This window comes from Suricata suricatta, chromosome 16, assembly GCF_006229205.1.
Source record: "Suricata suricatta isolate VVHF042 chromosome 16, meerkat_22Aug2017_6uvM2_HiC, whole genome shotgun sequence".
Taxonomy (NCBI): Eukaryota; Metazoa; Chordata; class Mammalia; order Carnivora; family Herpestidae; genus Suricata; species Suricata suricatta.
This window is the reverse complement of record NC_043715.1, coordinates 6,629,017-6,653,613: the sequence shown is the minus strand read 5'-3', so window position 1 is coordinate 6,653,613 and position 24,597 is coordinate 6,629,017. Positions and strand designations below refer to the sequence as shown.

General features: G+C 45.8%; 1 protein-coding gene across 3 annotated transcripts; it reads left to right on the top strand.

The window, feature by feature from the left end:
* Positions 1–8: 8 nt before the first annotated feature.
* On the top strand, positions 9–21,774 carry CENPN (centromere protein N). Of its 3 annotated transcripts, none has more exons than XM_029925585.1 (11): positions 9–145; positions 4,222–4,402; positions 6,447–6,492; positions 9,375–9,434; positions 10,132–10,208; positions 12,828–13,004; positions 15,304–15,405; positions 16,644–16,704; positions 18,160–18,272; positions 20,772–20,898; positions 21,128–21,774. In XM_029925585.1, the coding sequence occupies exons 2-11, from the start codon at positions 4,232–4,234 to the stop codon at positions 21,208–21,210; spliced, it is 1,017 nt and encodes a 338-aa protein (XP_029781445.1). In that variant the 5' UTR covers positions 9–145; positions 4,222–4,231; the 3' UTR covers positions 21,211–21,774. The 3 variants fall into 3 exon arrangements, with proteins under 3 accessions (XP_029781445.1, XP_029781446.1, XP_029781447.1); XM_029925586.1 differs by having other exon boundaries at positions 116–258; XM_029925587.1 differs by lacking the exons at positions 9–145; positions 4,222–4,402; positions 6,447–6,492 and adding an exon at positions 6,301–6,425.
* The last annotated feature ends 2,823 nt before the right edge of the window (positions 21,775–24,597 follow it).

The window sequence follows — 24,597 nt, the reverse complement described above, 5'->3', positions numbered from 1 at the left end:
CAGCCCCCCGTGCCTAGGGTACAGTCCAAAGACAGAGCTCCGGGGGGGCGGGGCTGGAGGGCGACGGGAACTGCAATTGGTGGCTTTGAAGGAGCAGCGGGCGGGAACGGCTGCCGAGAAGAGACACTGTTGGAGATGACCGACCGTAAGAGGCCCGCGCGCGGCTGGGGGTCGGGCCCTTGAGTGTGGCGGGCGCCTTGAGAAAGCCACATCCCAGGCTTGTGGGGCGACTTTTCCGCGACTGCCACACGTCCCAAGGTGCGGGATTGGCGCTCGGCCTCGGGCAAGAGGTGGGGGACTACATTTGAGGCTGGGATGCGGCAGGGCAGGGATACTGTTCGTGACGTCACATCCGCCCGCCGTGGGGCGGGGCCTTGCTGGAAAGTACGTCAGCTCCGGAGCCTCCGCTAGGTGTCTTGTGGCGGGTTGCGTGGCTCTCCGGCCCGGGGTTGGTGCTGTGTCGGGAGTTGGTGTTCTGAGTTTTTTAATCGGCGTTGGCTTCCGTATTTTTCCGTCCTTGCGCCCCTCGTATTTTTTCTGATGCTTCAGTGGTGGGCTTTCCATAGAGATCTACAGAAAAGTTCCCTAAAAGGACTCTTTTTGTCATGCGTTCATTCAACAAAAGTCTTGAGAAGCTGCTGTGTGTGTGTGTGTGTGTGTGTGTGTGTGTGTGTGTGTGTGTGTGCGTGTGCTCGCGCGCGCGCCACGGCGCTGTGCTAAGGGCTAGAAGTAAAAAGAAATTAGTCACAGGGAATCGGTAAAGTTTGCTCACGGTTTTACCAACTGTATTGGTGAGATTGAATGCTCCCTACCAGGAGCCTGTAGAATGGCATTTTGCAAACTTTACTCAAAATTAAGAATTTTCTGAAGCATTCTAGAAATGAAGCTCTCAACGCACAGCTGGGTGCCCCACTCCACCCCGTAGTTCAAATTGCTGGAGACCTGGGAATGCGTTTTTACAGGCCTGCCCCCCACCGCCAGTGTTTCAATGGGAGAATTTCGTTAGATGTATCACTGACTGTTGGAACCCTATTTCTTCCCATGTTATCTCCTCCGGCACGCTGCATACAGAGAGTAGTATTTCATTCCACATGTATTTATCATGTAGGGATATAACCATGAATAAGGCAAACATAGTTGCAACTCTAGTGGCCCAATATTTTAAAACGGTAATCAATAAGCAAAATCATTTTAGATAGTTATATAAAGACAGTAAGCAATGGAAGGTGGAGAAATACCTTTAGAATGGGTGGTCAGGGGTGCCTGCGTGGCTAAGTCGGTTAAACGTCTAACTCTTGGTTCAGCTCAGGTCATGATCTCCGTTTGTGGGTTCAAGCCCTGAGTAGGGCTCTGCGCTGACAGCTTGGAGCCTGCTTGGGATTCTCTCTGTGCCCCGACCCTGCTCACTTACTGTCTCTCTCTGAAAATGAATAAACTTAGAAAAAAAAAAGAATGCGTGGTCAGAATACGTCTCTCAGTAGAAGCCATCTGAGCTGAAACCTAAATTAAAACAGTTACCCAGATGAATAATGTGCAAGATGAATTTGAACGTTCTAGGCAGGGGTAACTGCAGGTGCAATGAGCCTTTTCAGGAAATATCCTTCTGTACTAGAGGAACTAAATGCCAAAGTAGCTGGAGTTCGGAAAGCCAGAGAGAGAGAGAGAGAGAGAGAGGAGAGAGATGATGGGGAGGCAGGCAGAAAGCAAACACAGGGCCTTATAGACCATGGTGAGGATTTTAGTGTTGACATTAAGGTAGTTGGTCCTGTATCCAGATGAGAAAACAAGTCAGACTCAGTTTTCATGATCTTGATTTTTTTTCTCCTGTTCTTATTTTTCTCTAACTCCTAATAGTTCCACTTTTTTTTCCCTGTAACTGTTTTCAGTATCTTCTTAAAATCCTGTGGACTATCAGTATCTTTTTGGAAGTGGACAATGGTAATAGATTATATTCAATGTTAAACACTTAAGTGGTAGCAATGAGTCATAGCCTGGATTCCTGCAGAGGGATACTTCTCGTTTTGTCCTTCCTAATCTCATAGACCTGGTGGAAGCTGATGAGATTGACTTCCACTTCTTTTAAATGTGGACACCAAGGTCTGTATGCTCTTTCTGGCAAGATAGGCAGAGAATTTAAATTCTGCAGATATCTTGCTTAATCTTTGTTGAGAAACCATGCTTGCTTTTTATGTGCCATATATTTTTTTAAAGTTTATTTATTTTGAGACAGAACGTGCCTGCATGCATGTGGGGGAAGGGCAGAGAAGCGGGGGAGAGAATCCAAAGCAGGCTCCACGCTGCCATGACAGAGCCCAACACAGAGCTCAAACCCACAAAAGACAAGACCACAACCTGAGCCAAAATCAAGAGTTCGATGCTTAACTAACTGAACCACCCAGGCACCCCTATGTACCATATTTTAAAATGAGGGGCAGAGGGAAGATGCCCATTAGTGTCCCCAAATGAGGTGACAGAGTTGAGATTCACTGTCACCCGTGGCGCACAGCTTCTGCCCTGAGGAAGGCAATAAAAGGGCTCAGAAACTCCCTTCCCAGAGCCACAGCTATAAGACAGCTACTTTGCGATGCTCCTGAAGGTCATTGCCCTTGTCTGTTGCTGAGGGAGCCATACCAGATTTGAGGCTCAAAAGACAGCTGAAGAATCTCCCTGTCAGGCAGCAGGCGGAAAAAGTGAGGTAGTAGCACTATGTTAGTTGTAACATCTTAAATGACAAAGAGACTGCAGTCCCCTTCGCCTCCATCTCTTACTGTGTCCTGTAGACTCATACATCCTACTGTTATCAGTATCTCTAACAGTTAACCTTAAAATGTACATGTTCCACATGGAATTCTTGAGCTTTCCTCTGCCCACGCCTCTGGTCTTCCCCAACTCAGGTAACAGCGACTGTTCTTTCAGCTGCGTGGTGCAAATGTTCGTATTACCTCTGATGCGTCTTTGTCTCGTACCCCACGTCTAGTCCATCAGGAAGTCCTGTGGGCTCTTTCTTAGAAGCATCCCCAGGATATGACCTGTTCCCACCCTCCCTCCCAGTCCCCCATCATCTCCTACCTGCATTGCAGCAGCCTCCTACCTGGCTTCCTGCTTCCGCCTTCCACCCCCTCCAAGATGGGTCCTGGTAGAAAACCTAAACAAGAATCTGTCCCACCTTTCCTCAGGACCTTCCAGCAGCCAGTGTCTGTCAAGCCATGATCCTGGCAGTGACCCCTGGGCCCTCCGTGTTCTCTGGCCTTATTACCTCCTCTGTGCCTCCTTACTCTCTCCACTCTGGCCTCACTGGAGGCCTCCTTCACCTCCTTCACTGTTCCTTGAAAGCCCCAGGGCTTTTGCACATGCTGTTTCCTCTGCCGAGCAAGTGCTTTCACCAGCTAGCCACGTGGCTCACTCTTTCTTCCAGGTATGGGCTCACATGTCACCTTCTGTATGAGGCCCCCTCACTCCACCCCCGCCACCTCCACCTGGTTCCCAGCCTGCTCCACTTTAAGTACCTTTCATTTCCTAACACTGTTTCATTCTCTCTGGAGCACTTACCACTTAAAAAACATTTTGTAATTTTCTTGTTGCCTCTCTCTCCCCACTAGAATGAATGCTCACACTAGCCGGGATTTTTGTCTTTTTTTTCAAGTTTATATTTATTTATTAGAGAGAATGAGCAGAGCAGGAGTAGGGGTGGGGGGATGGATGATCTGAAGTGTACTCTGTGCTAACAGCAAAAAGCCCCGATGTGGAGCTTGAACTAACAAACTGTGAGATCATGACCTAAGGCAAAGCCCGATGTTTAACGGACTGAGCCACCCAGACACCCTGGGATTTTTGTCTTTTAGATGAAAGATGTATCTCTCCCCCCGCCCACCTACAAAAGTGCCTGGTACACACGGGTGCTCAGAGTCTGTTGTGTGAATCAATAAACGAATAAATGATTTACATGTCATTCCCATCGAAAGATCAAAATACGCTAGCCTGTCAAGGGGAGGGAGCGCTAATTTTTAAAACCTCCAAACCCACTTAAATGTGTAGCTTAAGGAGAAAAGAATCAAATCCTCCTTTTAAAACACTTTGCAGAGTGCCTGGGAAAAAAGGTAAATGTTTGAGCGTTTGACCTACAAATCAAAATCCTGGCTAAAAATATGCTGAAAAGTTCAGTTAAGTTAAACTTTGATATTTGATTAATACTTTGCTGCACTGTTTTTGTTTTTATTAAAGTGCTAAAGAGATGGATGAAACCATTGCCGAATTTTTCAAGAGGACCATCTTGAAAATCCCATTGACTAAAATGATGACAGTCCTCAAAGCCTGGGATTTTTTATCTGAAAGTCAACTGCAGACCATAAACTTCCGGCAGAGAAAGGAATCTCTCGTTCAGGACTTGGTTCAGCTCTGCGAGGTAACAGTGTTCAAAATAAACCTTAAGCATCAGGCTTTAAAAAACCTCTGGTTTTTTTTCTTTTAATAAGATTTAATAGGGGTTTTTTTATGTTAATTTTTGAGAGAGTGAGGGAGAGAGCGTGTGCAGGGGTGGTGCAGAGAGAGAGAGAGAGAGAGAGGGACGGAGCGTCTGAAGCGGGCTCTGCGCTGACAGCAGCGAGCCCAGTGTGGGGGCTCGAACTCAACAAACCATGAGACCTTGACCTGAGTCAGCCGCTCAAACGACTGAGCCACCCACACGCCCCAAAGAATTTCTTTTTTCAACTCTTATTTATTGATTTCAAGAGAGCACAAGTTGGGGAGGGAAAGAGAGAGAGAACCCCAGGCAGGCCCCACGCTGTCAGCACAGAGCCCAGAGCAGGGCTTGATCTCACATACTGTGAGATCATGACCTGAGCTGAAATCAGGAGTCAGACACTTAACTGACTGAGCCCCCAGGCACCCTACTTCCTTTTTTGAGCGTAAAAGAAGTTTAGCGCAGCCGCTAAGCCATGAAGGGCTGTGGGCATGAGGAAGGACCTAATTCTTGATTGGCTTTTTCACCCTCCAGATAATGTCTACATATCAGTAAGAAAGTGACCGCCATGGTGGAAAGTGCAATCCATACAAGTTAAAATAATGGGACGTATTCTTTTTTGTACCTATCAGGTTGTCAAAGATGAAAAAATAACACTCGTGTTGGTAACGCTGTATGCAAAGAGACCCCCTTTTTTCACGTATATTTATTAACTTACTTGCTTTTTGTTTTAAAACAATTTCAGGGGCGCCTGGGCGGCTCAGTCAGTTGAGCGACCAACTTCAGCTCAGGTCATGATCTCGTAGTTTGCAGGTTCGAGCCCTGCCTCAGGCTCTGTGCTAACAGCTCAGCTTCAGCCTGCTTCAAATTCTGTGACTCCTTCTGTCTCTGCCCCTACCCCGTTCGTTCTCTGTCTCTCTCCATCTCTCAATAAATAAATATAAAAAATTTTTAAAAATTTTTTCAGATTTTCAGGAAAGTTATAAGCATAATACAAGGAACTTTCATATTCCTGTGCACTCTTCCCTCATTCACTTTTAAATTGATATGCTTTATGATCCAGCAATTCTGCTCTGGGAGTTTTAAATGGAAAAATTAATAAAAAATCAAGGAGGTAAGGGCACCTGGATGGCTCAGTCGGGTAAGCGTCTGACTTTGGTTCAGGTCATAATCTCGGAGCTTGTGGGTTCGAGCCCAGCGTCAGGCTCTGTGCTGACAGCTGGGAGCCTGGAGCCTGCTTCAGATTCTGTGTCTCCCTCTCTCTCTCTGCTCCTCCCCCACTTGGGTTCTCTCTCTCTCTCTTTCACTTTCTGAGAAATAAACATTAAAGAAATTTTTTTAGAAACAAGATGTCTAAGTATTATAAGTGATATACTTAGGTACAAACATGGAAATATTTATACATAAGTAAGAGTGTTACGTAGCCCTGTTTAAAAAACAAAAACTTGGAAACAGCTATATGTAGGAGAATAAGTAATGTTCCATCCATGTAACAAAATATTCTTCAGCCATTAAAGAGGATAAACTAGATCTTTACGTACAACGTTGTAAACAACATATAAAATGTATATGCATATGTATAGCGCAGCGGTTCTCAACCAGGCGATTTTGCCTCCAGTGTCTGGAGATGTTTTTGGTTGTCAAACCTGGGGGAATACTACTGGCTCCTTCTGGGCAGAGACCAGAATGTTCCTTAACGCCCTGGGACAGCCCCCACACTCTGAATGTCAGTCGCGCCCCGTTGGGAACCGCTGAGGTAGAGGAAGTTTAGAGGGATGCTGCTGCTTGAAAAACAAAACAGGAAGTTGAAGTGGTAAATGAGCAGATGGTGGAGGGGAAGAGTGGAGAGCGCGTGAGCCCGTGCGGCTGCCGCTCGGCGAGGGAGCAGAGACGGGTGGCCCCCGTTCTAAGCGACCCTGAAATGTGCTGTGAATGGAGCAGAACCCAGCTGTCCCCGCCTCACTCGGTACTTTATCTTCTCTTTCAGAGTAAGCGAGCAAGTCTCCATGACGCGGCCCTCTTAGACATCGTTTGTGAGTGTCGGTGCTTTGTGTGCACACTTACCCCGTCCCCTTTTGTCAGAGAGGCGGTTCTGGATGTCAGTCAGGCGGACCTGGCTTCAGCCCCTCCTCTGTCTCGTACCGGTCTCGGGTCCTTCACCAAGTCCCGTGGCCTTGCTAGGCCTCGACTCCTCCCCAGAAAAATGGAGAAAACAATTGTACCTACTTCGCAGGGTCGTTGGGACGGTGAAATACGGTGATGCCTGAAAAGCTCCGGGGCACGGTCACGGGCACACAGTGAGCACGGAGTAGTACTCGTTAGGCTCTGTGTCATTATGCACAGAATCCGGAAGTGTGTTTCTGAGGATTTGTTCCTATTACGGCCTACCTTGTTCCCTCTCCTCCCCCTCCATTTCTTTGGTTTTGTTTTTTGGGGTTTTTTTCTCCTCCTTTGTGTCCTAGGTTTTTTGTCTGTATTTTCTTTTGGAAGATGTTCACTTCCCTCATCAGGAGGCAACAGAGTGTGGCGCCTGAGAACACAGGCTCCAGGGCCAGATTTCTCGGGTTCAGTTCGTGGCTCTGTTGTTACCTCCCTGTGTGTCCCGGTGGAGGCCGTTGGTGTCACTCTGCCGCAGTGTTCTCATTTGACAAACCCGTGTAACAAGGTGACGGTGGGGATGAAACCAGAGTCCGGGTCATGTTCTTAAAACAAAGCCTGGCATGGGACACCTGGGTGGCTCAGTCGCTTGAGCATCTGACTTCGGCTCAGGCCGTGATCTCACGGTTCATGAGTTCAAGCCCCACATCAGGCTTGTGCTGACAGTGCAGAGCCTGGAGCCTGCTTCAGATTCTGTGCCTCCCTCTCTCTCTGCCCCTCCTCTACTCTCTCTCTCCATCTCTCTCTCAAAAATAAATAATAAACATTTAAAAAGTATTTTAACTAAAAAACTCTCCTTAAAAAAAGCCTGATATTTACTAATTAATTATTATCAATTGATATTAACTGCCTACTGTGACCTGGGGCATAACAGAATTCATCTTTATATTCTGCTCCAACTACGAATAGGTGAATTCATTTAGTGCATCTGCCTCTGGTTCAGTCTGTCTCTTTTCAGTGACTGGATGACGTCTGGACCGTTAAAGGTGATCCACCCGGTTCCCCTTTCTCACGCATCTGTCCAGATGTTCACTGAGCACTCCTGTGCAGCGGGCTCTGTGCTGGGCACTGCTGGGTCCAACGGGTTCATTCATACTCTCTGAAGAGGTCCCAGTCTTATGGGGGAGGCAGGTTACCAAGTCACACAAATGCATTCTCACTACTGTCGCAAGTGCTGGGAAGGAGAAAATACAGGGGTCTGTGAGAGTAGAGTGGCGTCAGCCACACCAAGGGTTCAGGAAAGACTTCCTTGAAGACATGAGCTGAGAGCCACAGAGGATGAGTGGCATTAACTAGGCACGGGGGGGTAGGGGACATTAAGGAGCAGGAGGGCAAAGGGCACAGCAGCAGAAGTCTTGGGACAGGAGGGTTAAGTAGAGGAGCAGAGCGCAGGCGGGAGATGGGAGCTCAGTGGTGCAGGAGGGGTCAAAGTAAATGAAGCATAATACGGGGAGGATTCAGAGACCCAGAAGCCCCTCGAAGATTCCACACCTTATTCTAAGAATAATGCAAAGCCTTCCAATGATTATGAGCAAGAAAAGAATCAGGTTCTTGTTTTCTCAAAGCTCACTGGTTACGGGGCACTTGGGTGGCTCAGTCGGTTGGGCGTCCAACTTCAGTTCTGGTCATGATCTCACAGTTTGTGAGTTCGAGCCCCGCGTCAGGCTCTGTGCTGACAGCTCAGAGCCTGGAGCCTGCTTTGGATTCTGTGTCTCCTTCTGCCTCTCTCTGCCCCTTCCCCACTCATCCTCTGTCTCTCTCTCTCCTTTGAACATAAACATTTAAAAAAAAACTTTTTTTTAACTTAAGAAAAGAAGCTCACTGGTGACAGTGCAGAGACAGAGACCAGGGAGGACTAGAGAGACCAACAGCATCCAAGCAAGAGAGGAAGGTAGCCTGGGTGAGATGGGGCGGGGGAGGTAGGGATGGAGAGAAGAGAGTGAGGCCAGGAAATGCAAGGGATGAAGCAGACTGGACTTGCTGATGGCTCGGTCCTAGCAGAGTGAGCAGGACTAGCACGCCCGGCTCCCCAGTAGTGGTAAGTGCTACAGAGGAAAGCTATGCAGGGCGGAGGGCGGGTGGGTTTGGGCAGGGGCTCGGGGCAGGCTGCTCTGCGTCAGTGGCCTCTCAGGAGAGACCAGAATGAAGTGCGTCTCGAGCTAGGAGAAGAGGGCTCCTGACGAAGGGAGCAGCCCATGGGAACGCCCGTCGGGAGGAGCACAGCGTCCCTGTCCTGCTGGGCAAGCGCGGTGTTCAGTGGGGTAGACCCGCGTGGGAATAGAAAAGATGGTCCACGTAGGAGTAAACATGGGGCGCCTGGGGGGCTCAGTCGGTTACGCGTCCGACTTCGGCTCAGGTCATCTCACAGTTCGTGGGTTCAAGCCCCGCATCGGGCTCTGTGCTGACAGCTCAGAGCGGGGAGCCTGCTTCCGATTCTGTGTCTCCCTCTCTCTGACCCTCCCCTGCTCACGCTGTCTCTCTCTCTCTCTCTCAAAAATAAATAAAAACACTAAAAAAAAGAGTAAGTGCAACATCTCTACTATAGTAATTCTTTATGATCTGTTTTAGTTGTCCGGAGGAAATTTAATACATACAAAATTTATATTTGAATAAAAATGTGTATGAACTAATGTGTAAATTACTATTATTTTATCTGGCGTCAGATTACATTAAATATGTATTTAAAATATGTACGTATAAGCACATTACTTGAGAGTTCTGTGATGTAATAGTTATAAGCTCTTTCTCCCTCTCTCAGATACTCAGTTTCATCAGCAGCAGAAAGTTTGGGATGTTTTTCAAATGAGTAAAGAACCAGGTAATGTTTTCCATTTTATTTTATTTTATTTTTTTAGTAATCTCTACACCCAACATGAGACTCAAACTCACAACCCACTGAGATCAAGAGTCATAGCCTTTTCCGTCTAGGCCAGCCAGGCACCCCAGTGTTTTCCATTTTAAACTGAAATTTGTATTTTATATTTTGGCAATTTTAAAATGAATAGTAGTATGTTCCTCTTAAAATGTGTCTTCTTTCAGGGCACCTGGGTAGCTCACTTGGTTAAGTGTCCGACTCTTGGTTTCTCTTCAGGTCATGATCTCACAGTTCGTGGGCTTGAGCCTCGAGTCAGGCTCCGTGCTAATGGTGTGGCGGGTGCTTGGGGTTCTCTCTCTCTCTCTCTCTCTCTCTCTCTCTCTCTCTCCCTCCCCCCCCCCGCTCTGCTCCTCCCGACGCACTCCCTCTCTCTCTCACACTCTGTCTCTCAAAATAAACAATAAACTTAAAAAAAATAATTTAAAAATTCTCTTTCAAAATGAGTAATTTCAAAATTATTCTTTTGTGGGAAAAATGAGAACTATGTTCAGTGACACTGTCCAGGGTACCGGCAGCATCAATGTGATTCTATCAGTGTCACACTTTGAGGTTACACCAAACGCTTACCTTCAGAGTCCTTGCAAATGTATTTCCTGAGCATTTGTCTTTACTGATTTGTCTTTTCTTTTGAATTTGACAGGTGAAGACGTTGACCTTTTTGATATGGAGCAATTCAAAACTTCATTTGAGAAAATTCTTCGGAGAGCATTAAAAAATGTAAGTACAAAACTTCTCTGAATTTCTATGAAATTCAATTTCAAGGCATCTATGCAGTTAAAATTTGCTAACTACCTTGGTGGTTATTTTTTTATTTATAAGAGGGTTTTTTTTTTAATGTTTTTTATTTATTTTTGAGAGACAGCGTGAGCAGGGGAGGGTCAGAGAAAGAGGGAGACACAGAATCAGAAGCAGGCTCCAGGCTCCAAGCTAGCTGTCAGCACAGAGCCCGACGCAGGGCTTGAACCCACAAACGTGAGATCATGACCTGAGCTGAAGCCAGACGCTCAACCAACTGAGCCACCCAGGCGCTCCATTTGTAAGAGTTTTAATTAGTAACATTACACGCTTTTCTAGGCCAGATCAAATCTAAATCCTACTTTATTATAAAAACTTCCCTCACCCCTTCCCTGTTAATTCGGGGCCAAATGCTTCTTTCACGAGAACTGCCCGGAGGGATGGAGATGTTGTGTGCCCACACTGTCGATACACGGGCTAGCGGCCACACGTGGCCATGGAGTCCGGAAATGTGGCCAGGGTGACCGGGGAGCTAGTATGTTACTATGTTTTTGTAAAAAGAAAATTTATAAAGAAAGGAGAGACAAACTAAAAAATATGGTTCGATTGTAAAGGGTCGCACATTTACTCTCCTTATACCTGTACGTGTGTGGTACAATAATGATACTCTGTGCTCAATATATGGACATAGTTCAGAATGTAGCAATTCAGTGTGTTGTAAGCTTCATTTGTTTCCTCTGCTAAACTTTCTTCTGAGATGTTCAGTAGCTTGTGAGTCGTGGCTGGTTATGACCCGTTACAGCCAAGCTACCCCTGGCCAGCAGTACCGACCCGGGTTAGCCAAAGCACCGCGGACACTTGGCTGGACTTCTATCCTAGTTCGGCTTCAACACTATTATTGGCTATCCTCAGTGTAAGGTGCTTTATCCTGGCTGTTTAAGAATCATATCTGTTAAGGTAGTTTGTTGGGAAAATAATAAAGGTCTGCATGTGGGCCCTACCTCTTCAGGCATCTGAATATCATCTTTACTAGAAGAATGTGAGATAGAACATCCTGGCCCATTCATTGTTAACCTTTTGTGGATCAGAGACCCTTATGAAAATTGTGGTAAGTGACCCAGCACCCCTCTCCAGGAAGGCGTACGTGCGTGTCCAACGTTGCATCCAGTTTCGGAAGGTCACAGACCTCTTTTAAGCTTCTCCTCAAGCCGTTGCTTACATTATCCTCATTCTAGACTGGAGAGGTTACCTGAATATGTTGAGTTGCAACCAGTATTCTCCCTCTGGTCAAAATGTGCCCTCCACGTAGTGCACTCAACCTTGGTTTTACAGGCTTTGCTTTTGTAATATGATACAGAGAGGCTATTCAGAACAAGACCCTGTCCTCTTCCACTCAGGCCAGCAGAGGCACACTGAGCGCCTGTTGGGGCCAAGCGTTGTGCTGCTCACCCGGGCAGGTCCGACAGCCCCACACACTCCCCACCCCGGACGGAGGGAGGGTCCCTTGTCTCCTATCCTGAGGGAATATGGGGAAGCAGCCAGATGAAGAGTGGGCCGAGTTGGAGTAACTGCCTCCTTTGCTAATGCCAGCAGCCACGTTCCCACCTGCTCTCTCGGGAGTGAGATCCAAGAGGCAGGAAGTAAAGAGACGCAGGCAAGCCAAATGATCTGTGTTGGGTGCCTCCTTTCCAGGGTCTGACTTCCAAGGGGAAGCTGAACTGAGGGGCAGCTAAACATCCAGGAGGAGGCCATTAAATTCCAAACCAACTGGCAGTCACATTTAAAAGTTTAGAAAGATCTGTATTTTATCCTTGAAATGGAAACCGAATAGAATTTCCTATATTCTTGCCATGTAACTTCAGAGTAATCGTTAGCATCTGAGCTAAACGCATAAGAGCATTAGGATTAATATATTGGAGCCCATTACTATGGAGAAATCTTACTATTAAACTTCATAGTGTGCACTGGATCTGTGCTCAATGCCAAAACGGTTTCATTATAAAACAGGTGTGCCGTTGCTAAGCTTGCCTTACTTCACAGACTCTTCCAGGTCAATGAGCAGGTTTTCAGGACAAGCCCAAGAAACTGCTCAAAACTCGTGATACCCTGATTATAGGATTTAAAAGTTCTTTTCCTTCTGGGGCAGGTACGTGGCCCAGTCAGTTAAGCGTCTGACCTTGGCTCAGGCCATGGTCTCATGGTCCATGAGTTCAAGCCCCCGTTTCGGGCTCTCTGCTGTCAGAGAGATTTCTTTACTTTTTAAAAATAAAATCAAATTTGTTTTCCTTCCAAATGACTGTGCAAGGCATAAATGTATAATTGCAAACAACCAAAAAATCTCTTCCCAAAGATTCCCAGAACACAGTTCTGAAAAGCAGGAGAGACTCTCCCAGATCTCAGCCTGTGTGCAAGATTACACAGACATCCTTCACCCTTAAGGAGCACTAGTTTTGGTGCTACAGATTTTTTAAGTAACCAATGTGGGGCTTGAACTCACAACCCCAAGATCAAGAGTCACGTGCTGTACTGACTGAGCCAGCCAGGCCCCCTGCTGCCACAGATTTTAATTAGGAAACTTAAATCTTTTTTTTTTTTTTTAAGGTGACAGTCAGCTTCAGAGATGCTGAGGAGAATTCGGTATGGGTTCGGATTGCCTGGGGAACGCAGTTTAGAAAGCCAAACCAGTACAAACCTGTTTATGTGGTGTATTATGCCCAGACTCCCTACGCCTTCACGTCCTTCTGCCAGCTCAGAAGCAACATGCCCCTTCTGCTTCAGGTACGGAGCCGGCGCCGCGAGCTGCAGTGTGTGTACTGCCCTTGTCTCACAGGTGTATGTGTGTAGGTCTGAACCGCTCAGTCGGCGTTTCATATAGAATGCCACGTGTAATTCTTGATTTCCTAAAATAAGGAGCAGGAAGTGTTCTGCGAGTGGGAGATAACACAAGTATTGGTGCAGAGCTCTCTGTCTTTCCATCCAGAAGTAACGTGTGCTCAGCGAAGGAGACAGCCAGCACAACTAAAAGGCAGCCTGCGGAGTGGGAGAAGATATTTGCAAATGACACATCTGATAGTGTTAGTGTCTAAACTCTTTAAAGAACTATGAGACTCACCACTCAGAAATGGGCAGAAGACATGAATAGAGACGTTTCCGAAGAAGACATCCAGATGGCTAACAGACACACGGAAAGATGCTCGACATTACTCACCATCAGGGAAGTAGAAATCAAAACCGCAACCAGATGACCACCTCACGCCTGTCAGAATGGCTAAAATTAACACGAGAAACCACAGGTGTTGGTGAGGATGTGGAGAAAGGGGAGCCCTCTTGCCCTGCGGGTGGGAATGCAAACTGGTGCAGCCGCTCTGGAAAACAGTATGGAGGGTCCTCAGAAACTAAAAATAGAACTACCCTGTGATGCAGCAATTGCACTACTCGGTATTTATCCAAAGGATACAAAAAACAGATTTGAAGGGACGTGTGTACCCCGATGTTTGTAGCAGCACTATGTACAGCAGCCAAAGGATGGAAGGAGCCCGAAGGTCCATCAACCGATGAATGGATAAAGAGGTGGTATCTATATACAATGGGATATTACTCCGCCACCAAAAGAATGAAATCTTGCCATGTGCAACAATGTGGTTGGAGCTAGAGTATATTATGCTAAGTGAGATACATCAGTCAGAGAAAGACAAACACCATGTGATTTCACTCATACGTGGATTTAAAGAAACAAAGCAGATGAACACATGGAAGCGGGGAAAGGAGAAAGGGAAGCAAACCATGACTCTAGAGAACAAACTGAAGATTGTTGGACGGGAGTGGGTGGGGGGTGGGCATGGAGGAGGGCACTTGTTGTGATGAGCACTGGGTGCTTTACGTAAGCGATGAACCACTGAACCCGGAGACCAGTACTACACTATATGTTAACGAACTAGAATTTAAATAAAAATTTGAAAAGAAAAAACTAAAAGCAAATGAGAGTAAAGCAACTGGACAGCCACATGCAAAAAAAAAATCTTGTGTAGACTTTGTACCCTTCCCAAAAATTAACTCAAAAATGGATCATAGCAGTAAATCTAAAATACAAATGATGAAAATTCCTGGAAGGTAACATAGGAGAAAACCTCACTAGCCTTGCGTGTGGCAATGATATTTAGAGACAACACCAAAGGCACAATCCATTATAGAAAAATATATAATAATTGGTAAGCTAGACTTAATTAAAATTAAAACTTCGGCTGTGCAAAAGACAACATCAGAAGAATTAGAATACAGGCCACAGAGTGATAGAAAATACTTGCAAAGGATACCTAATAAGGGACAGCCTATACCGTGATTTGTCAGCCTTTGACCCAGTGTTCACGTGGGCAAGAGCCCTTCCGGGCCCCCTGGCACGTGGTGCTAGAGTCCACTGCTTGCACAGGGTCCTTTGGTTTCTGAGTAGATGTGGAATTTTAATTGTTAAAATAGGGAACAGAGGGGCGCCTGGGTGGCTGTTGGTTGAGCGTCCGACTCTTAATTTCAGCTCAGGTCATGATCCCAGGGTCATGGCATCGAGCTCCGCATCAGGCTCTGCTCTAAGTGTGGAGCCTGCTTGGGATTTTCTCTCTCTCTTTCTCTCTCTCTACCCCTTTCCCCTGCTCACACGTGCACTCTCGCTCTCTCTAAAATTTAAAAAAAAAAGGAAGGGGGAATAAAGGGACACATGATACTAAAATCACTGGAAAACGGCCACTGAGTGAGTGAATTCTGTAGTTATTTTGATCACCAAGAGTCATAAAATTATATTTTCATATAATTATCTTGTTGTAAAGCAAATCACAAAATACGTATGTCATAAACTCAGTGTGTCAAACTCAGAGTCTTGGATTCTGCCTCCTATCAACGTAAAGTATTATTGCCACCTTTCATCATCAATCATTTTCTTGTTTGGGAAATATATAAATGGTCACCTTACATATAAGAAAAAGAAGTAATGTGTGCTTAAGTCAAAAATTCAACCAAATATTATAGATATTATAAGCATTGGGATAAACACAGTAATCCTCATAGTCTTGCTAATTTTCACTTCCAGGCCCTGACAGTTGCTAGCAATCACCATAAGATCGTGAAAATGGACCTCCGAAGCCGCCACCTGGACTCTCTGAAGGCTATTGTCTTCAGACAGTACAATCAGGTGAGCCCGTCAGTGACCCTGTGAAGCTGCGTCTCCATTTTCTCTTTCACACTGGAGTTAGAAGCATCTGAGCAGGTGGGAAAGTCCACCTCCAACAGAAGATGACTTCAGATATTTCCGAAGTGGAGAGAGCTCTGTTAGTCCACGTGAACGGGAACAGTTCCCCACCATCATCTTGTTACGACTGCATTGTGTTCCATACCGCTCACCAGTCATTAGATCTCATGTGACAGAGCCCAGTTTCCAAATTAGCGATTCCAGTCAGAAGTTACTGTATCTTTAGAGTAACCTGACACTGTCTTCTGAAGCTAAATTCTGTTACTCCATTATGCAAGACAGAACCAGAATTAACTCTTGTCCCATCAGTCAAGCAGGTGACACAGGGCTTACAAGGAAAGGAGAAAGCTTTGGTTCATTAAGGCCCACAATTTATTTATTTGTTAAATTACTTGAACGCACTGCTTTGTCTAGTGATAAAAGTAGATCTGGCCTCACGCACAGACTCGGGGTTATTGTCCCCTCTGCACGGCAGCTGCATGCCCGTATGCTTAGACTCCTGTCTGGAAGTGCATTGTTAATGCTGTCTGTGTATCTCTGAGCCCTTAGGTATGTTACACTTACGTATGTTCATCTATTCTAAACAGAAAAAAAGTGATGGCCGTCTGCAAGGCACGCTTGAAGGACAAAAAAATCAAACATGAAGTTAATGATTTTCTCCCATAGCAAACCCCCCACCCTTTCCCCCGTTCCATGGCCGTTGCATTCATTCCTAGGAAAATGCATGTCATCAAACACAAAAACAGTTGCTGCAGCGTGAGCAGGGAATGAGAGGTTGACTTCCAGGAGGAAAGTGGTTTTTCCAAAAGGAACGGCAGTAAGTGTTTTGCAGCGATGGAAACATGGCTACAGAGCTAACGCGTCTCATTGCAAACACTGCCTGTAGTTCCCCCAGCCTGTGAAGTCAGAAGCCTCGCTTCGGCCCGATCCGTTTTTATGCTAACCGAGTCCATTCCAAACAGACATGCTGCTGGCCCAGCAGTCTCTGCCGGCCCCCTGCTCTGGGAGAAATGCTTAAGTCAGCCTGGATATGGCCTCAAACCTCTTTTGGTTGAGAAAAGTAAATAAATACAAATTTGAGATTTAACATGCTGCTGTGTACTCAAACCATTTATTTATATTTCAAGATGCTACCATTAGGAAGAGATTCACTTTTGTTCTTTCTTTCTCATTTTTTTTAGACCTTTGAAACTCACAACTGCACTACACCTCTGCAAGAAACCCTTGCGCTGGACATGCACAGTATGTGTGTTTTAAGATCAAACTGAAATTTGTAAGCGCATCATTTCATTTTAGATTTTTGTCACTTGATAAAACATTTCATCACTAGGAACCTGCTTGAAAACTATTTACTGCTTTCCAAAAATTTGCTAATTGACATTCTGTTGAAAGAGGGAAACTAATACGCTACCACAGGTTCTTTCTGGAATTTGCTAGATGGCAAGTAATAACACTAAAAACACAAAGTAACTAATGGTCAAGCGTTTCTTCAGTGCCAAGCGCCACACTAAGACGTTTACAGGTGTCATTTCCTTCGTCTTCATAGTAGTCCCTGAACAATATTCATCGGGCAGCAGGGTTTCGGACGGGTTTAACCACTTGCTAGGCAAAGTTGCACGGCTCGGAACTGCCGAAGCCAGGGGTGAAATCCAGAAATGTCTGAGTCTGGAGCCCCGGCTCCGAACACGCCGGATCAGCCGCTGCTTGAATTCTCCGCTGCGACTGTGTCGCTAGTCACAGATGGCGCGGGTCTGTTCGTGGAAAACCCAGGAGGGTAGAGTAAGCAGCTCCTGAAGAGTGGAGGGGTGCGAAACGAACATTTTCCTGTCCCGCAGCAATGACTGGGCAATACAATGAAATGGTACAGCAATTATGATTTAAATACGTTTATGACTTTCCAAACGCATAGGAACTGCTGTTGATGTCATGTTAAGTAAAGAAAGCAGGATACGTGGCTTTTTATTTGCTAAAACGAGGGCTGAGGTCACTGGGCAGGTCGGTCAGTAAAGCATCTGACTCGGGCTCAGGTCATGATCTCACAGTTCGTCTGTTCAAGCCCCGCTTTGGGTGAGCCTCGCTTCTCTCTCCCTCTCTCTCTCTCTCTCTCTCTCCCTCCTTCCATCCCTCCCTCTCTCCCTCCCTCTGCCCCTTGTGGGATTCTCTCTCTCCACCCCTCACTCATTTGCAGCTTCTCTCTCTCTCTCTCTCAAAACTAAAGAAAGGATTAATTTTAAAAAGTGAGGGTCAGCTAGACAACAATATATTAAAACGTTAATAGCTTTCCCTACATTGGTAGGATTATGTGGGATTTGTATTTTATTTGTCAGCCGCCGCTTTCTGATTTCCTATAATAAGGAATTATTGTGATCAAGAGAAATAACAGTAAATATTTTTTTAAGTTTATTTATTTTGAGAGAGAGAAAGCATGCACACACGAGCAGAGGAGGGGCAGAGAGAGACTGCCAGGCAGGTCTGCACCATCAGCACGGAGCCCAGTGCGGGGCCCCAACCCACAAACTGTGAGATCATGACCTGAGCCGAAGTCGGCCGCTTAACAGACTGCGCCTCCCGGGCGCCCCGGTAAACGTTCTCTTTAAATGACACGAGCCAGTTGAAAGGTTAGGAAGGCAAAGGGGATGCTTTATGGATGAAATACATTTCTAATGTCTGTTTTCTTTTGAAATCTTCCTTGTGTAGTGGATTCAAGGATCATTCATGAAAACAGAATCGAAAAAGAGAGAGTCCAGAGAGTGACTCAAGAAACTTTTGGAGACTATCCGCAACCAAGACTAGAATTTGCACAGTATACGGTGGGACTTGCTATAAGCGTGAACTATGAGTTATCCATATGTTTGTAAAAGAAAAAAAGTTTAAGTAGAAAACAATAATAAGAAACTGTTTCTTTTCCTTTATCTTTTTTTTTTCTTTATCTTATCTTCTCTTTTTTCTTACTGAAGTAGAGTCAGCCCCACGGGGCTATGCCGGTGTCGGGTGTGCAGGGTTGCGGTAATTCGGCGCGCCCCTCAGGGCTCACTGCAAAAGTGTCGCCGCTATCCCTTCTTATCCTGTGTGATACACTGAGGAGTTAAAGTAGACTTCTTTATCACATTTATTAAGTTCCCATGTTAGCGAGGGAGACTTCTGGAAATTCTGAATTTGCCTTTTGATTTCATCGTACGCGTTAACTGAGTTTTGCATAACCAGCTGTGATCTGTATTTTTGAGGGAAAAACTTGTAAGCTAGCCCTGTCTAGCCCGTCCAGGCTGACATGTAGTCGGCGCTCGTAAATACACATTGAATGAGAGTGTGAATAAAGCAGTTGTGACATACCTAGCCCATTGGCATCACCGGAGAAAAGCCAGTAGCCCAGTCAAAACTATAAACCCAGCTCATTCCAGAAGTGTGCCGCTGCCCACCAGGAGGACAGGTTGGGGGCAAGCCCATGGCCCCTGAGAAGAATTCAAGTTTATCTCATGATTGCCCTCATCTAATACTCACGCTCGTGCCTGTGACAGCCTCCTCTCTCTAGTAAAATTCTTTTTGCTTAGCACCCCCTGAGCTATAGGCAGTTCTTTAAATCTGCCATTGATCTCCTCATTCAGGCCCAACACCTGTTTCCTTTGATTTGTTTTTAGTCGGCAGAGCTGATTGACATCTTTCGAGTTGGGCTCCCTACATGACAGTTTTAACCCAGTTCCTGGTTCATAAAGTGTGGTCTCTGGACCCACCGAGTCAGCATCACTGGAGCATGGGTACGAAAGGCAGAGTACTGGGCCCACGGCACCGTGGCCCTCCTGGGTCGGGGACTCTGGAGGTGGGACCCAGCCGTCTGTTCTTCCAAGCTCTCTGGCCGGTTCTGCCCACTAAAGAGAACCGCGGGGAATAAGTAAGACTCTGCAAATCCCCCCATCCATACAGTTTAGACTAGCTGGATTCTGTAAGCCAGGGTGCATGTTGATGCATACCTGCTATTAGTTCTCCCTACCTTCTCTGTTTTGAAAAATGTCAAACCCTCAGATCCTAATTTCAAAATTCTTTTACTTAAAGTGCCTCTTAAAATTTAGAGGCACTTTAAGTAAAATATTTCAACATCCTGCCTCTAAATTTTAAGAGGCACTTTAAGTAAAAGAATTTTGAAATTAGGATCTAACGTACTCCAGTACCTATTGAAGCAGTAGGTGGATATTTGATTTTAAAGGATTGTTAGATTGTTACTAATTTTTCTAGGTGTGATAATGTTATGGGGGTGAAGGTTTTAATGTTATGGGGCGCCTGGGCTCACCCAGTTGTTTGAGCCTCCGACTCTTGGTTTCAGCTCAGGTCATGATCCCAGGGTTGTGGGATCTAGCCCCATGTTAGGGGGGGGGCTTCTGCGCTAAGCGTGGAACCTGCTTAAGATTCTCTCTCCCTCTCCTTCTGCACCTCTCCCGTGCTTATGCTCTAAAAGTTAAAAAAATATTTAGAAAAAAGAGAGAGAGAGACCAGCACCTGGGGGGCTCAGTCAGTTAAGCATCCGACTTCATCTCAGGTCATGATCTCATAGTTTGTGGGTTCGAGCCCCACATCGGGCTCTGTGCTGACAGCTCAGAGCCTGGAGCCTGCTTTACATTCTGTGTCTCCCTCTCTCTCTCTCTCTCTGCCCCTCCCCTGCTCACACTCTGTCTCTCTTAAAAATAAACAAACATTAAAATAAATAAATAAATAAATAAATAAATAAAAGAGTACTTCCTCGGTGCTGAAATATTTACAGCTGGAATACCATCGTGTGCTGGGTTTACCTCGGAACCGTGCCGCGGCAGTGGTCAGTGAGGAACGGAGTAGGGGGGCAGGTGACAGGAGAGGAGCGGTGAACTGATCGTGGCTTCAGCTGGGTGAGGTGCACGTGGGGACTCCTCACACTGTGCTCCTTACTTTTGTGTATTTTTGAAACCTTCCATAATCAGGTAAAAAGAAATCATGGCAGCGAGTCAAAAGACATGACATTTTTACATTGAAATGACAGATTTCAAAAGATAGTGCTAATTTGCCAGTAAGAGTGCAAACTGAACGCTCAGGTGAAGGTCACTTGGGGGTAGAACTGACCTCCAAGGTCTGGGTGTGTCCGGCACTGTGCCCACCTGGCATTTCGTGGGTGATACCGTTTGACACACGGGTTGCCCTCTACGTTTGCAGTTAGCAAATGAAATGGCTCCCGCCCCCATCAACCTTCTTGTCATCGAGAAGTAACAAAACGCGTCACCTGTTTTCATTATAGTTTGCCATCCCAGCTGATGTACTTAGTAGTCATTTATAAATAAATTTGTTGACAGCTTGAAACGAAATTCAAAAGTGAATTCCATGAAGGCATCTTGGCTGAGAGAAAAGAGCCCCTCCGGTGCCTCATAAAGTTCTCTAGCCCGCATCTTCTGGAAGCGTTGAAATCCTTAGCACCAGCTGGTAAGTAGTCAGCTTACCTTACAGGCGGGAAGAATTAACAGCGCGCTCTCTCTGATCCTCGCTCTGCCAGCTAATTACCTCTGAGCTCCCTCCTGGCTCCCATCTGCTCTCCCTGCGCACCCTGTTTCGCATAAATTCTGCTTCTGGACGTCGTGGGGGTCCATGACCCACCCACCCTCTCATCCTGGCCATTTGTAAACTGACTCTTTTTTTTTTTTTCTAATTTCAGGTATTGCAGATGCGCCACTTTCTCCATTGCTCACTTGCATACCCAACAAGGCGATGAATTATTTTAAAATTAGAGATAAATAAGATGTAAGCACGGTGTTTCCTTGACTATGTTGCGTATGCACTTCAGTGAACAGCTCGCTGGACAGCTTCTGTTTATGAACTGGTGTTTTAGAAATGCATTCTTGACATGGACCGTCCAGAACTGTCCAGTGCGCTTGTTGGGACTGATTCTTTCCTCCTCCAGTGTGCACCCCGCTCCCCCATATCCTGCAAAGCACAGCAATTGTGGGCCTTTAAAAAGTGATTAGGTCTCCTTTTTCTCAGTCCTATCCCTCCTCTATCCCAGAGAGACTGGGTTCTAACTGCTTGTTTTCAAGGATTTTGTCTGAAGCCTCAGATCATGGGAAGAAACAGCAAGAAACTATCCTCAACTCAAAACTTCTAGGAAAATCATAAAATTGGTCCATTCAAAGGGTAGCGTTGGGTCTGTTAAGTTACTGCAGGAAGTAGAATATCAGATGATTCAGTACCATAAGATAATAGTTTCAATGTAAGTATGATACTTCTCATAATCTGTTTTATCCTACATACTCCATTCAGACTCACCATACTACACTGATTTGTGAATAAAGATTTAAAAACGGGCACGTCAGTTACTTCCGATGGAAATTCTTCAGTGATCCTCACAATATAGGATGTCCTTTCTCAATAAGATTTCAAAATCGATTGTTTTCCATAAAGGATTTAGGGTCTAAAAACCTGTATTACAATTACGATAACATTAAAAGGTGAGGCAGTCTGGACTACTGGGAAAGCAAACCAAAAGCAAGGACCGAACAAAGGCAGAGATAAAATTGCCACGTGGCAAGATCTGAGGGCCTCCATCTGCTAGAAGATTGAAAAAGTGGAGTAGAGTTAACCAGGGGTCAGAGCTGAGAAGAAAACGCCATTTGTGATCAAAGATATTTAAAAACTGGTACATCAGGGGCGCCTGGGTGGCTCAGTGGGTTAGGCATCCAACTGGTTTCAGCTCAGGTCCTAATCAGGCCTGCGTCAGGCCCTGCACTGACAGTTAAGAGCCTGCTCGGGATTCTCCTTCTCTGTCTCTGTGCCCCTCCCCTGCTTGCTCTCTCTCAAAATAAATAAACATTTTAATAAATAAATACTGGCACATTAGTTACTTTCGATGAAAATAACGGGCTCAAATACAAAAATAAATACAATCAGGAATGGTGCTAAACAATGCTTTTTAATTTAATGGATTTAATTTAATAGATTATAGACATGTGAAAAAGTATGTTTTTAGATTTAATTTGCAAGTGGCATAGACGCTTCAGTAATCTCAGAGTGAGGCACTGAGTCTATCAGAGGCTCAATAATGCTAATTTTCTTGCGGACCATAGTCATGGTGCAGAGCATCTGTTCCTAGGTGCACACGTGTGGGGCACGCTTCTGCTCCGTGCCTGAAGGCCTCTGTTGGGTCTGCACAACAGAGTTGCACTTTCCCCGGGATGGCCTCTCACAGGCTCTCAGCCCTCCCTGGTGCTTGGCAGGGATGTGCAAACGGAGCCTGAATGAGAAGGACACTGTACAGTGGAATCACTTGAGGCTCAGCAGCCCTCCCAGACAGAGCACCTGCTTCAGGAAGCAAGAATACACGGAACTCTTTATCTGTTACGTACTTGATGTTCAGTCAGCCCTCTGTTCTTCTTCAGGAGGAATTATCCTTTAAATAAGTATAACATGGTGAGTTCAATTTCTTCTTATGTCGCTGTCTTGGACTGGAACTTCTATATGTACTTGATCCAGAGACACATACTGCCTTCAGATGCAGTCTTGGGAACAGATGGAGCAGTAAATGTAGACCCAAAGACTGCTACAGCCAAAGGAATTTATCGCACTTTAGGGAGAGCCTGCAAAATTCAATAGCTAATGTTTATGGAGTATTTACTATGTCGGTGCTAAGTATTTTATACGCATTATCTTATTTTCATAACAATCCTGTATGGCAGGCAGCATCACCAGTCTTAGTCTACTGAAGTGAATACCAGAGCTTAGACTAGCAAGTGGCCGAGCCCACACTAACCCCAGGCAATTGGACCCCAGAGCCTGCACCCTTAGACACCGTGACAAAGGAAACAATAGCCTGTGGATGCTAGCCCACACACATAAATGGGGGCAGGGGGACTTTCCCATAGTACTTTTAAAGTCAGAATTAGCTTCTACATTGGGCAGAATAATGCCCCCCCCACTCAAAGATGTCCATATTCTAATTTCTGTTATCTGTAAATATATTACCTTACAAGGCAAAGGGACTTTGCAAAGGGGAGGTTAGTCTGGATTTCCTAAATGGACCCAGTATAATCACAAGGGTCCTCAAAAGTGAAAGAGGAATAGGAGAGAGCAGAGGGAGAAGCCAGCGATGTGCTGATGACTTAGCTCACCATTACTGACTCTGAGAAGCGGGACAAGGCAAGGAAACAGACTCTTCCGCAGAGCCTCCAGAAGAAGCGCAGCCCTGTCCACACCTTCATCTTAGCCTCCCACTCATGTCAGACTTACAGACTGACGTACAGAACTGTAATACAACAAATCTGTGGCGTTTTAAGCCACTAAAATTGTGGTAATTTGTACCTGCAGCAGTAGAAAGCACAGCTGCTGATATATAAACTGGAAGTTTTCACATAAAAGCCTTGAAAACTACATCTAGTGATACCACATGAGTGGCAGCTGCCCCTTTAAACAAAGGATATATTTTCCGTGTCTCTGCAGTCCTCACGTCTCCCTTTTGTCTACACCTGGTCTCGTGGGTTCATTTATGTGGTCCTGCTAGCCCTTTTAGATACTTAAGTTTTGGAACCCTGCCCTGAACTATACCGTCTTGCAAACAGTAATCAAATTTAAGTGCTTAAGATACAGGCAAATAAGTCCACCTTCCCTTAAAATGAATAACTCAATCATTAGCAATTCATTTGTTTATATAATGTGATCTATGTCTAGTTACTTCTCTGCAAACTGGGGGGAAGCTCATAGTACATACCCGCTGTACCTGTTACGAAGACAAAAGATACAAAATGTGTAGCACATGGTGAGTCCTCAATAAACAACAGTTGTAATTAACATACTATTGGCTAAATTGAATATGTGGATTGTTTCTAATCTTTGGGAAATAAAGTTCCTGAACATATTTTCTTCTATACAACTATTGCCCAAGGTTAAGTTTCTGGAAAGGTGAAGAACGAATCAGTTGGACCAATACCTTTGACCCGCTCGCAGGGGACCCAGGTGAAGTTTTGTACCCTGCCGCCTTACCTGGCGGCGGATCCCTGCCGACGCGCCCTCCACGGCCGGCAGGGGGCGCCGCGGCCGTCCCGGCCCCGCCGGATGCTAATGAGGCTGGAGGCCCCGCCCCTACCGGAAGTGGCTGCGGCGGGAGGCGGGACCTGCTGGCTCGGCCCTTCTGCCGTG

Coding starts and splice junctions, on each gene's coding strand:
- CENPN (XM_029925585.1), top strand. CDS start 4,232: ATGGATGAAACCATTGCCGAATTTTTCAAGAGGACCATCTTGAAAATC. Junction 10,209..12,827: donor TTCGGAGAGCATTAAAAAAT/GTAAGTACAAAA, acceptor TTTTTTTTTAAG/GTGACAGTCAGCTTCAGAGA. Junction 15,406..16,643: donor TCTTCAGACAGTACAATCAG/GTGAGCCCGTCA, acceptor CATTTTTTTTAG/ACCTTTGAAACTCACAACTG.